Source organism: Pagrus pagrus (assembly GCF_965226575.1).
Source record: "Pagrus pagrus genome assembly, chromosome: 16".
Taxonomy (NCBI): domain Eukaryota; kingdom Metazoa; phylum Chordata; class Actinopteri; order Spariformes; family Sparidae; genus Pagrus; species Pagrus pagrus.
Genome location: NC_140200.1, coordinates 5806510 through 5818821, shown reverse-complemented (window position 1 = coordinate 5818821; position 12312 = coordinate 5806510). Strand labels below are relative to the sequence as shown.

The 12312-nt window shown below is 42.8% G+C and overlaps 1 protein-coding gene across 11 annotated transcripts in view; it reads left to right on the top strand.

Annotated features, from left to right (window-relative positions):
- LOC311272102 (MAM domain-containing glycosylphosphatidylinositol anchor protein 2) overlaps nucleotides 1-12312 on the top strand; it is a 256023-nt gene that overhangs the window by 223592 nt on the left and 20119 nt on the right. For all 11 annotated transcript variants that reach the window (XM_084378258.1, XM_084378256.1, XM_084378254.1 and 8 more), the window contains 2 exons: nucleotides 7133-7153; nucleotides 9412-9567. In XM_084378258.1, the coding sequence (XP_084234384.1) occupies nucleotides 7133-7153; nucleotides 9412-9567 (177 nt within the window). The remainder of the gene's footprint in view (nucleotides 1-7132; nucleotides 7154-9411; nucleotides 9568-12312) is intronic.

Sequence of the window (12312 nt, the reverse complement as noted above, 5' to 3'; positions counted from 1 at the left end):
GGTCTGTGGCCTCGCCAACCCCCACATCTCCTTTCCAACAAAATAGAATCCCACTGTGCGAACCAGAGAGGACAATAACATGTTTACTGCTGTCATATTGTATAATTTGGTTGTAGGTTTTGAATCAGGTCTCTTGTAATAGAATAGCAGGCAGAAGGACATCACGGAGATGATGTGTACTGCACTGTATGGCATGCCAGCCTGTCTAGGCAATAATAAAACATCAAAACACAAGGTATTTTCTCTACAGAATGAAATAGCTCCTTGCAAATGGAGGTGCATCCTTCAGCCTGTGGGACAACAGACTTGCTAAAATACAAAAGCTACATTAGTATCCACTGTCGGCCCAGCAGTGCCAGTGAACAGATGCACAGGTGCTTGAGATGTACATTTTCAGAAACAAACTGCCTGACAGTTTTCTGTCTAACACTGACTGCTGAGGTTTCCTGAGCGAAACTGCTGCAATGGTGAATTATTCAGTTTTACTGCAGCTCATCACTGCTGGAGAAAAGAGAATTCGGAAAAAGAGGAAGAGAGAGGCAGATAAACTTTCTCTGATCTTAGTTTTGTAGTGGTATGTGATATTATGTGGACTCTCCCCCTGAACCTTGAATTGAATTCTGCTGAATTCAATCAATCAGTCGAGGTGAATTGAAGAGAACCGAGGCTGATTAAGGAGAGATGGAGGCAGCCAAGTTGGGAATGGGGGTAAAAAAGAAGACACAGAGGAAGAAAGTAAAAAAAAATATATAAGTGAAAAAGGAGAGCCAATGCTGATGTGCGAATTGGCTGCCCAACAAGAGACTGGACTAATTATCACTCTAGGGCTGCTCTGTTCTCCCACGCAGAGCCCGGCGTCACTGTAGCTGTCTAATGTAAGACTGAGCAGATCCACTCTGCTCAGAGAACGTGTCCGGTAGCACGTCCTGACTGACATGTGGTATACAGTCCATGATCAGCTCTGTCAACGCCTTCCCGTCACACTCAGTGGGGAACAGGGAAATGAATTATGCTATATGTGGCTGTAATAAATCAGTTTACATCAGGGCTCCATTCTATCTCCGGTTATATGAATGTAATGTAATATTTTCTTGTGAGCAGGAGAAACCCAGTTGCTCTTGTATCTGTACGTGGAGCGGAGACCCTTGTATCTACCTATTATTCAGCTAAATTTAGTGGAGAACATTTTGCTTTTGAGAAGCTCTCAAGCACTCTTCAGCTGGTGAATCAGCCAATGATTGTGAGGCCTGACTAAAGCAGCTGATGCCAGTCAGCTAATGCCAAAACCTCAATTTCTTTACCTTTGCCCCAAATCCATACAGCATAATAAATCTCAAAATGTGTTTACGCTGAAAAAGTGACAAAATTAGTAGACTGACAACAGTTAGTGTGAAATGCTAAATAGCCTTGATTTTTCAGTGCACTGTTGACACTTTTCTCCCACAATTCAGTGCACAAAGGATTATGAGGAGCTACTCCACAGCTGCAAAAAACAAGAAATAATGCTGTTTATTGGTGAAGTTAAGAGTAGTTGGCAAAGACATTTGATAAATGTTCACAATCGATGCAGATTTTGTTTCATTTTTCATCAGTATAAAACACTGAAGTTCATTTTTTTGTACTTTAACAGCAAAACCTCGTCTTGGCTTGTCTCTAAATCTTCTGCCGCTTGTTTGAGTCTCTGATTTTAATCTTTGTCACTTTAGCTAAAGACACACTTACAGTATGTGAATAGCAGGCAGTGCTCCAGAAACCTGAGCAGGCTGTTAAAGTTTCATAGTTTCTTTAGAAGTAACCCTGCTCCCATTTTTAAGATTTTTGATTGTCTGAGGTTAGGTTAGGTTTTTCCATTCCCAGGTGTGCGAAGAAATGCACCACTCTGCACATTTGTGAACTGGCACTCAGGAAGTACAAAACTGTATAGTTTACCTTGCAGCCGGGACATATGTTGTTGTAAGTCCCATTTCTTTTTCTTTCTCTACCTCTTAGTTTTACTTGTATATTCTCACTATTATAGCACATTATTATACATTTATAGCACAGCCTCATAGTCTGTGAGTATGTGACCGTGATGGTTTTCATCAGAGTTGTAGCACTGTTTTGTGAGCTTGGTTCTTACAGCGGGGAGTTTGCACATTGATCCCATGTTTGCTTTGGCCTCCTCCAACCATTTAAAAACACATAAGAAGTTATGCTTCTAGATAACCTTCAGGTGTGAATGTGAGTATTTGTTCCTCTGTGTTTGCACATCTATTAATGCTTACTGTGCGATGGCGAACACGGTGCTTCCTGTCTTTCACTAGAGCTCCCCGTGTCCCCGAAGATGAATGTGGGTGTGTAGAAACGCGCAGCAAACTAAGGAAATATGACTAATATCCTGCGTTTTACCTGTAAGGATATGAATTGCTGTCCTTCTGTGAAGTTTTAATATAAGGCCTTAAAATCGAAGTAGTTTGCTCATCATTGCCCAAAAGGCCAAGCGATCATTTTGATGAACATAAAGCCGATGGTAGCAGCTTTTCTGCGAGTTGGCAAGAAAACACAATAGCGGTTACAGTGTCCCTAGCTGTAGGATGAAGGATGGTTGTGTCACCAAGCTCCAAAGATACTCCTTTGAATTTTGCTGCAGTGACAAACTCAGCATCTGTTTGATGCTTCCTCATAGCGCTCCTCTCTCTCTCTCTCTCTGTTTTCCTCCAAGACGAAGGATTTAATGTTGAAAACCTGTTGTGGCAAAACACTGCAATTTTTTTAATTTTTCCATTTTTATGCAGCTCGTAGTGACATAAACTGTTAGATGTGTGTCCACAAGTCAAAAGCCACTAAATCTTACATCAAATACTCAGATCTGGTGAGCTGAGGTGTTGGGGTTACCGTTCGGCCATTGGCGGTTCAGTGTAATCCCTGTCTGAGCTTTTGTTCGGTCTGAGTCTCAACTCTGTGTTTACCGGAGAACTCAGTGAAACAGTGTCTGAATTTAATATATTTTATAATTTATGTGTTTTTTGAAAACCTTGGCCTCAAGCTTGCAACATAGGGTTCCTGAGGGAGGTCAGTATAATATAATATGCAGGGTTTTTAAAATAACAATATTCATGATAATATGATCAAATACTGAAAAATAATTGCATCATGTCCACCTTTCAAGGGTTAGTAGACTGTAAATATAATGTAGCGGCTATCTTTTCCCTGTGTTCTTGTGTACCTGGGAGCAGTGACTGGAGTCTACTTTTGCTTTTAAATTTGGGCTCAATCAAGCAAAAGGCTAAAAATATGTTTGTTAGTGATCCCAAGAGGAATGATAGTCAGAATCAAGTCAGCTGTTTCTCCCTGCTGTTTAAAGTCTTTGTGCTAAGCTAAGCTAACCTAACCAGCTGCTGGCTCTCAGTCAGTCCTACATTCCCAGGGTCCTATGTTCGTTGGACTGACGATGGTTCCCACGTGTGCTCTCCCAGTGTCTTATGTTCGCAGTGTCTTATGGTCTAAAGGCCTATGTTCCCAGTGTCCTATGTTCCCAGTGTCTTATGGTCTAAAGGCCTGTGTTCCCAGTGTCTTATGGTCTAAAGGCCTATGTTCCCAGTGTCTTATGGTCTAAAGGCCTGTGTTCCCAGTGTCGCATGTTCCCAGTGTCTTATGTTCCAAGTGTCCGACAGTGTGTTCCCCAGTTCAGTGTACTGAATATGTTTTCCCAGGGTCCTATGTTCCCAAGCTCTAGGGTTAGGGTTATTTGGCCCAAACACAATAGGATGATTAATGTGTGTTGACATATTGAACTAGGGAACATAAGACCCTGGTAGCGTAGCATCCTGGGCACACAGGACCTTGAGAACATAGATATGCTCCCTCTGGCTCCAGCTTCATATTTAATGTATAGACCTGGCAGTGGTATCAATCTTCTCATCTAACTCTCCCTTAGAAATAGGCACTTTGCTGTTTTTCTCCCCTAATTTTTGTCTCAATCCTCTACTTACTATTTAAACCACAGCACAGCTAATCCATGTGGAAGTCCATTAAGGACGCGCTTGCATCAGTGTGTCACATGCAGACTGATGCAAGATGAGGATAACACGGAGGAAATTGTTGGACATAGGCCGGCTGTGTCAGTGGGGTTGTGTGTGTTACTGCAAAACAGTTACATCCTCTGTTAGGCAGCAATGATTTGATTGAGGGGCACAATAGCGTGATGTCGCTAGTGTTATTTTTGTCAGAGACATGAGGGGAAGATTGCCGAATTACATTTGTCCATGCTGTTATTACTCCAACTGATGGTTGGAGCTGTGAAGCCGTGACAGGGCTTTCTCAGAACGTCATGGCACCCACCCAGACCCCCTAAACATGATGGATGAGAATCTCGGAGAGTGTGGATTATATGAGGTCAGTAAAAAAAAAAAAAAGAAGAAGAAGAAGCTGGGCTGCTGATGTCTATGAGAAAACTTGGCTGCCGCCATGGAATTGTCTGCTGCTTCGTAATACAGCCGCAAGCCAGTGGACAGGGAATCCTGCCAAGATGAAGTCAGTGTTTGTATCCGTAACGGCCTCTATGGACCGCTGTCCTTTGGCGGTCAATGAGCTCACTTTGTGTTTCAATCAAAATTAGGCAATTTGGATGGAAGGCACTCAAGCATCAAGCAGCAGTTTGTTTTGTCCTGAAACCAGAAAGGAGGAGGGTGTGCACATATTACGTGGGTCAAGGGCATGACCCGTCACAACAAAAGTTTCCAACGCGCCGCATTGAAAAGCTCACTTCACTTCACTGCATTAACGGGGACTGTTTATCTTGAGGAGCATCAAAATTACATTTCATCCTCGATCATTATTTTAGGCTTTTATTAGCCGGAGGGGAAAGTAGAGTGCTGTGACGTTAAGAAAGAAAGCAGAGGTGTTTTTTGAAGCCTCTGCAGCTTCCTTGAGGGCTTTTCACACAATGCTTTAACAACATGCATTTTGAAGAGAGTGTTTGAGGTCCACTCAAGTTTCAGGAGTGTAAGGACTGTAGCATACCTAACAAGATCTTTCTTTTACATGGTTGAGGAAATAATAGATCTCATTATTAATGCTATGTGCTGTTTGTTTACTCATATCCAATACAGTCCTCTGAATTGGAAACTAAATTATCTGTGTGTGTGTGTGAGAGAGAGAGAGAGCGTGTGTGTGAGAGAGTGTGTGTTTTAGAGTGTGCACAAGCACAGCAGTAGTAAAGTAGCCTGTGGGCCTAGTCTGTGCTCAGCTTGATTTCCTCAGTGGGGGTAGAGACATTGCTCGAGCAGACAGATTAATCTGGACTAAGGCACCTTGAGTCAGCCCGAGGAAGCTGCAGGTAAAAAAAGAAAACATGACAATAAAACATATTTTCATAACTATGGTCTTGAAGGAGGAGGAGGGGGGGGGCAGCGGGAATCATTTGGGAGGGGGTGAGGAAAGTTGAAGGAAATGGGATGTTGAGAGGGAAAGAGCCGACGAGCAGGAGGTGGGCTGAAAGAATAGAGTTTTGTCAGAAAACTCAGCATCCGTTTCACAGGCCTGAGGCTGGAAGTTGTCATTTAAAACATTTTCCTTGCAACAGCCGGGATGATTTCCTCCCTCTCTGCAGAGTCTTTCATTTCATCAGCTTCGCTCTGTGCAGTCCAGTCTAAATTCATGGTGTTTAGATGCAGGTACTTTCACAATCGGTTACACAAAAAAATACGAAAGCTCTTGTACAGTGAGGGTGTGCAGCCTGTTCTTTCCACACTCGTGCCCCCCTCATGGTGAGGCTTCAGCTGCAGCGTTGCAGCTCACTGAATGTTTTATATGATTTAATTGGAAATGCAATGGTTTGCTCTCTCTCTCTCTTTCCCTCTGTGTGTGTGTCTCTGTGATTATTTCTCTTTCCCCCACACTGCCAGTGAACAAGTGGACATGCGTTTCCATGAACCGCAGAGCAATAAACAGAAATCTCTACTTGCATTTCTGCTTTTTAAAAGAGCAATACCACCAGCCCTGCGGTGCTTCCACACTCCTCAGTACATGTTTTCCTTTGTAGGAATGATTTGTTATTACTCACTTTAATTGGTTGGATTAAAATCAATTCCCCCCACGAACAGCAAGGTTTCATAAATCATGGCGCAACGTAGTTTTGTGGTAAAGCTGATGTATCGCATCTATTCAGCCGGTCAGCAATCGATCATGAAAATGCCCATGAATCTTCTTGACAGGTTAAATGGTATTTACTCTGCAAAAAGTGAAGTGCCGACTAACTGGCTCGTTGCAACTCCGTGTGATACCCTTGACCTTTCTGTGTTTGCTGCGGCAGTAGCCTCTTAAATTATCAATGAGGGAGGCATTGAACCGCGGTTAGGTGGGCAGAATGCAAAAGAAGCCTCACATGGACTCAAGTCATCAGTGTTTGATCTAAGAGTTTCTATAATGGTCGTGTTGAAAACACAGAAAGAATCAAGGATGTTACAGAAAAGTGATTAGCAGACAACTGCCGGCGATGATTACTCATTTTTATGATTTATTGGCTTCTAAATGGAAGTATAAAATAGGCTTAGCACTCTAAATGGAAGTCACCTTGAACAAGAACATCAGCAATGCCGGTAAATGGCAATAATGATAAGCAGTTTCGCTATAAGCTTATTAATGTGGTCAGGCTGGTCTTCCTAATCCCTCTGTCTTTTACATTTGATAACGGGCAGAGAACGACTGCTGTCACCTTTTCCACTTTAAATCCCAGACATCTCTCTTCCCCTCCGCTCAGTAATCATCGCATTGCGTGTGTGCAAGTGGCTCACTTCCTCTTTAGCTATGTGTTTACTTTTTGTTTGTGCGCTGTGAGACCAACAGAGCTCGACGAAGATGGAGCGTGCACACTCTCGTATGCTTCCAGTGTTTTAATATCACAGGACAATAATTCCAGCCGTCCCATGGGCCTCTTTCATTTACTTCTGTGACAGCAGAGCACTGAGCAAAGTGTGCAAGTTTTATATATGTAGACTTTTATTAGCTCTGTGCCTAATTAGTAGATAGTAGTTAATAGTAGGAGGAGCACACAAAACGTTATAACAGCCAGATGCGTTTTTTGGTTCCATGTATTGACAGACAGCTAAGATATTATGTACTAATGACTGTCCCTGGCCTCTCTCTTTCACAGCTCCCATCAACCCACACCTGAGTAAGTAATGTGCACCTCACTGAGCATGTCTCGCCAGACAGCGAACTCATCTTGTCGTAACACACTCTGTGAGAACAGTGGGGAGACTGAAAGTAACGGCACATCCTGTCGAGATCCGGCTCTCAACCTGTCACACTGCACTGGAAGATCCTCCTAAGTGTTTTTAAGTAGAACTAAATGAAGTATGATGAATAAGACTCCAGGAGTCCTGCTGCATCTGGCTTTTTGACATGTTGAGAGTTTGAAAATATCTGCAGGACATTAAGAATGGAGTGTATTTGCATGTGTTTGTGTGTGTGTGCATGAGTGCATTTGCTCGCCGTGCTCTGCGAGCATTACTTATGCATGCGTTTGTGCAGTGTGTGTTTATGTTCTTTAATGTTTAGTCCCATTTATGATGCGTTTCTTTGTTGAAACTTTACAAATTCACATTATGCACGCCTTGAGAATCCGCACTTAATCATTGTTTGCTGTGCTGCAGTGTGCTGTTGTGCATTGTGGTTTATTTATTTATATAGATATATATTTTGGTGGGTGTTCACACAAACATTGCCAACATAATAACAAACATCCTAATCACCAACATCATTATCCAAATCCCTCAAGGAAGCTATCTTACCTGCACGCCTCCTCTCCCCTCCCCCCCTCCCTCCAAATCCTCCTATCTCTCCCGGGCGCAGAAGGCGAAAACGTTTAGTTTAGCTCACAGTGGATGGGGGCGTTAGTGTCTAGCGCCGAGAGTTAGACCTCCATTTAAATCTGCATGCCTGTGAGGAGAAGAGTCAAGAGTGCCTGCAACCTGGCCCCCCTTTTCCTTCGCTCTCCCACTCAACCAGCTCTTCTTTCTCTCTTGCTCTCACTTTCTATTTCTTTCGCGGCATCATTGCCCTCGTCCTCCCTTTCGGTCCATCCACCCACACTCTACCTCAGTCTATGTTACCTCCATTACCTGAGTAAAAAGCTGCAGATTCGGCTCCTCTCAAGGTCACCACTCCAAAATGCTCCCAGCTACGTTTTAATAAATCAATGAATATTTATCAGAACACATGCCTGCATCCTGAATCTAAATGCTCCCTTTTTTACTATATCTTTGAGGACACGCAAAGAACAGCAGCACGTCCTCTGGTTAGGTGTTTTTGTTTGTTTGTTACAAGGATTAAATGGAGGTTTTGACACTTCTGATCCCGCCGCTATCCCTTCATTAAGCCGCGCTTCGTTTCCGACTGCTCATTAGTATATCTGCTGTTAGACATTCCCCCTACATGTGACCCATCATAACCTCGCGCTGGAGTTGCAATTACTCCTATACTTTTTTTCCCCGACGGGTGACGAAACCCACAGTTTCATTCGCTCCCTGCACACTCGATGGTTTAAAAATTGCAGTCAAAGGGGCGTGGAGAGCAACGGAGGAGAAGCGAGGGCGAGAGGGGGGAGAGGAGGGAGAGGAGGGTGAGGGGGGGGCACTTAATATCTCTACCTGCACACCCACTGTGGAGAAGATGGAGAGTGATAGAGAAAGAGGGAGGCGGTGTCCATTTTTAAAACTGATTGCTGCTAGTGAGACTCTACAAAACACCCAAGGACAATCAACTAATTTTTACTTTCAATCATGGAAAAAAGCGAGAGCTGTTCAAAATCATTAGCCGCTCTGCAGATTCCCTCTTTATGCACAGAAAGCCAAGAAAACCATTAATACCTTCAAAGAAAAGCCACCGTTTAGTGTTTCCACCCTCTTTTATATAACCTTTTTTGTATTCTAATATTATTTACTGAGGAAGTGTGTGTGTGTGGGTGTGTGTTTATTAAATGCAATCCAACATGCCTCAGTCGTGGGCTGTGATGGTATAGCATCGAATAGCCAATTCTTATATACACACACACACTCGCGCGCACACACACACACACACACTGCCATTGGGTGTTTTCTCTCTGCAGTGACTTCCTCTCTGAACTGAACCAAACTGCACGTCGTTCTCAGGAAAAAAACAAAACAAACACTCTCGCTGATGTCTCCACCAGTCAGCGAGAGGTCACATCTTAATTTAGAAATTCTGTTCACCGGATCGTATGGTGTAATTAGGTCTTTGCTGTTGTATACCCCCCCGAGACACTCAGACACACAGACACACTCCAGGAAGTCTCATAAATATACAGTAGGTGTCACACTGCACACATTCTGTATCTTGTATAACTTCCACTGTGGCCTCTTTTATAATGAAGTGCATGTAAAGGCCTGCTTCTGCTCTGTCGCTCTCCAGGAGAGTTCCACTGCAGCTTTGAAGAGGAGCCCATCTGCATGTTCACCCAGGACAAGAATGATGATTTTGATTGGACGCGGCACAGCGCTGCTACCCGCGATACCAAGTACACACCCAACACCGGGCCCAGTGCTGATCGCAGCGGTTCTAAGCAGGGTGAGTATAGTTCTCAGGTAGATAGACCGGTAAGTCCACTGTGTAGTATTTCCACAGTGTGTGGAAGTCGGTCCTGGATGCAACTGTATCGAGAGTTTAGGGTATCTTAAACATAAACTTTGGTGATTTTTATCAAACACTGTCTACTTCTTGCCTAAAATGTTGTCAGAAACATATGTCAGTACACCATTAAGCTGCAATAGCGAAAGTTTGTGAACCGGAAGTGGCCGACATATTGTTTCGTGTGTTGTGAAAAGTGAGGCTGCAATCATAACATCACTGATAACTTCAGCTTTAGATCAACAAAATGACAAAATGAGCAACCGAATCTGGATTACATGTATCCTAAATGTATTAATGGCACTTCAAGTTTTCTTTGTTTCAACATCCTCATATTACCTCAGTCAGATAAAGGTCTTTACGACAGGAAGTAGTGGTGATCATACTGCGTTTGTCCACAGGAGCTGCCAGATTCAACAAAAATATAAGAGTTTCTTGTCGCTGCCTTTAACAAAAACAAAGCATGTAAATCTAACCTTTTCATTGTTCATCCAAGTGTGTGTTTCTATTATAAGCATGTCAGAGAAGAAAAGTCTAATCTTACATTTGTTGATGTTTTACTATATTAGACTCTAGTAGGAGTAGGAGTAAAACACAGAAATTAGTGAAATACTCACACAAGATGTCTGCTACTTCGCTGTTCTCAGTGGATATGCTGCATGTTGTGAGGTACCACACCAAACTTGTGTAAACTGCAGATATTTAAGGTGAGGACAGAGAAACGTTCCCTCTCCAATAGGTCCAGTCATTTCATTCTACTTAAGTAATCCGATTCCTTTTTTAGAGAGTTTGTTTCTGTGTTATATTTATGTATAGAGAACAGATATATATGGATGGATGGATTCATGTCATATAACAGTAGATAATAAAGCAAATTAGATTCAAATCACCAACAACTTCAACATTCAGTTGAATTTCTCAGCCTGGGATTCATCTACATTGAAAATGAAGCACCAATGAGGAACAAACACAGTTGTCGTAGCGATTATTTTTATCCAGCTGTCAGCACTAAAGCTGCTCACTGGATTGGAAACATGTTGGTTGAAGGCACACATTGAAATGGACACCACTCTGTTATTCCTTATGTAATCCATGCATAAATACATGGATTCACCCAGTGCACAGGCAAACAGTGTGCTATCATGTTATTGCCTAATCATGTGGAAGGATGTAAAGTTAGCGCCACTGCAACGTGAACGTGTCGTAATTTGTTTACAAAAATTGCAAACATCCCACTAAAAGTTCCATTTCTTTGAAATGGTGAAATAAGTTGGAGAGACTCAAGTGTTCCCAACTGCATAATAGATGATTTCAGCTGTGCTCATTGTGTCACCAATGACTTGATGCAGCACAATCCAACAATGAGCAGCCTTCATCATTTATTTTCAAGATTATCTTGTCACCGACTCTCTGTTGTCTTTTCCGCGGTCTACCCGAGCCGGAGAAATCTGCACAGTATTTAGTATATGTTTGCAACATGTGCCGGTTTTCGATGTTCGAGAGCTTAATAAATAAAGAACTACCAAATTAGATTTGTAGGAATTCATCAGAGGAAGGTATCTGTGGTGGAATTAAGTGCCCATTATGGTGCTGTGGCACCAGCAGCAGCTGAAGCAGTAAATAATGCATCAGCTTTAATCACCTAATGGTTTCAAAACGTCCAGCATTTCATTACCAGCCCCATTCCTCTTTGCGTATAATTATCTGATACAAGATTCAACTGGGGGAGATATTCCATTTGATTTTGGCTGGAGGGGCGTGGAGCCGCTCACCAGCTCCCTCCTCTGCGCCTGTGGCTGGGCAGAGATTGGCCTCAGATTATGTGGCTCAGACACAATCAGAGGGCTGTTTGACTCACTGCCGTCACCGCAGCTGTCCATGACTGTGGGAGCAGAAATCTAACCCCATTGTTATCGTCTCGATTTGCCCCCCGGTTATAGCTATTAGTAAGACGAGAACTGTCCTTCGAAGAAAGGCCTGCTGCTTATCTCTGATATGGAAGGTTTCATTTCCATCATGCTATCACAGACTGGTCGAAAAAGCAACTGAGCATGACTGAGGAAGCCTCGCTTTCCCCAGTCTTTACAGTGACAAATAATTTGTTGGTGTATCAGCAGGCAGTCATAAAGCAGCCGAGGGATTCTGAACACTGTCTGACAGAAACTCTCATATTTTTCAAAGAGTACATCCACTGTTTGGGCAGTTTCTCACTGAGGATGACTTTGTCTTGTGTCCTGAGGAAAACCACAAGGCACATTCAGATAATATAGTCAACAGCGGACACTTTTGACAAGATGAAAACTTGCTTTTGAAAGGACTTCAGGCAGTAACTGAGTAACTAGTAATACGTGTCAGCAGTGGCTTCACATCACACCCAGTCACCAATGCATCAACGTGACAGCAAATGCATACAAATCTGTAAAAGCTGCAACTAAAGAACTAGCATAAGTTTCCAAAAATATATATTCAAGTACAGTACAGATACTCTAAATACTTTGTACTTTGTTTCTGCCACTGCCTTTAGTTGATAATAAGATTGTAAATAACAGTATATATGCAACAAACATGAGCAGTCAGACAGTCGGAGAAGTTTCAAGCAAACCTCCATGTCAGCCTCATTTATTTGGACGAGAAAGCAAAGGCAAACTGACAAACAATTATCCAAACTGTCTGTTTAACCTACCT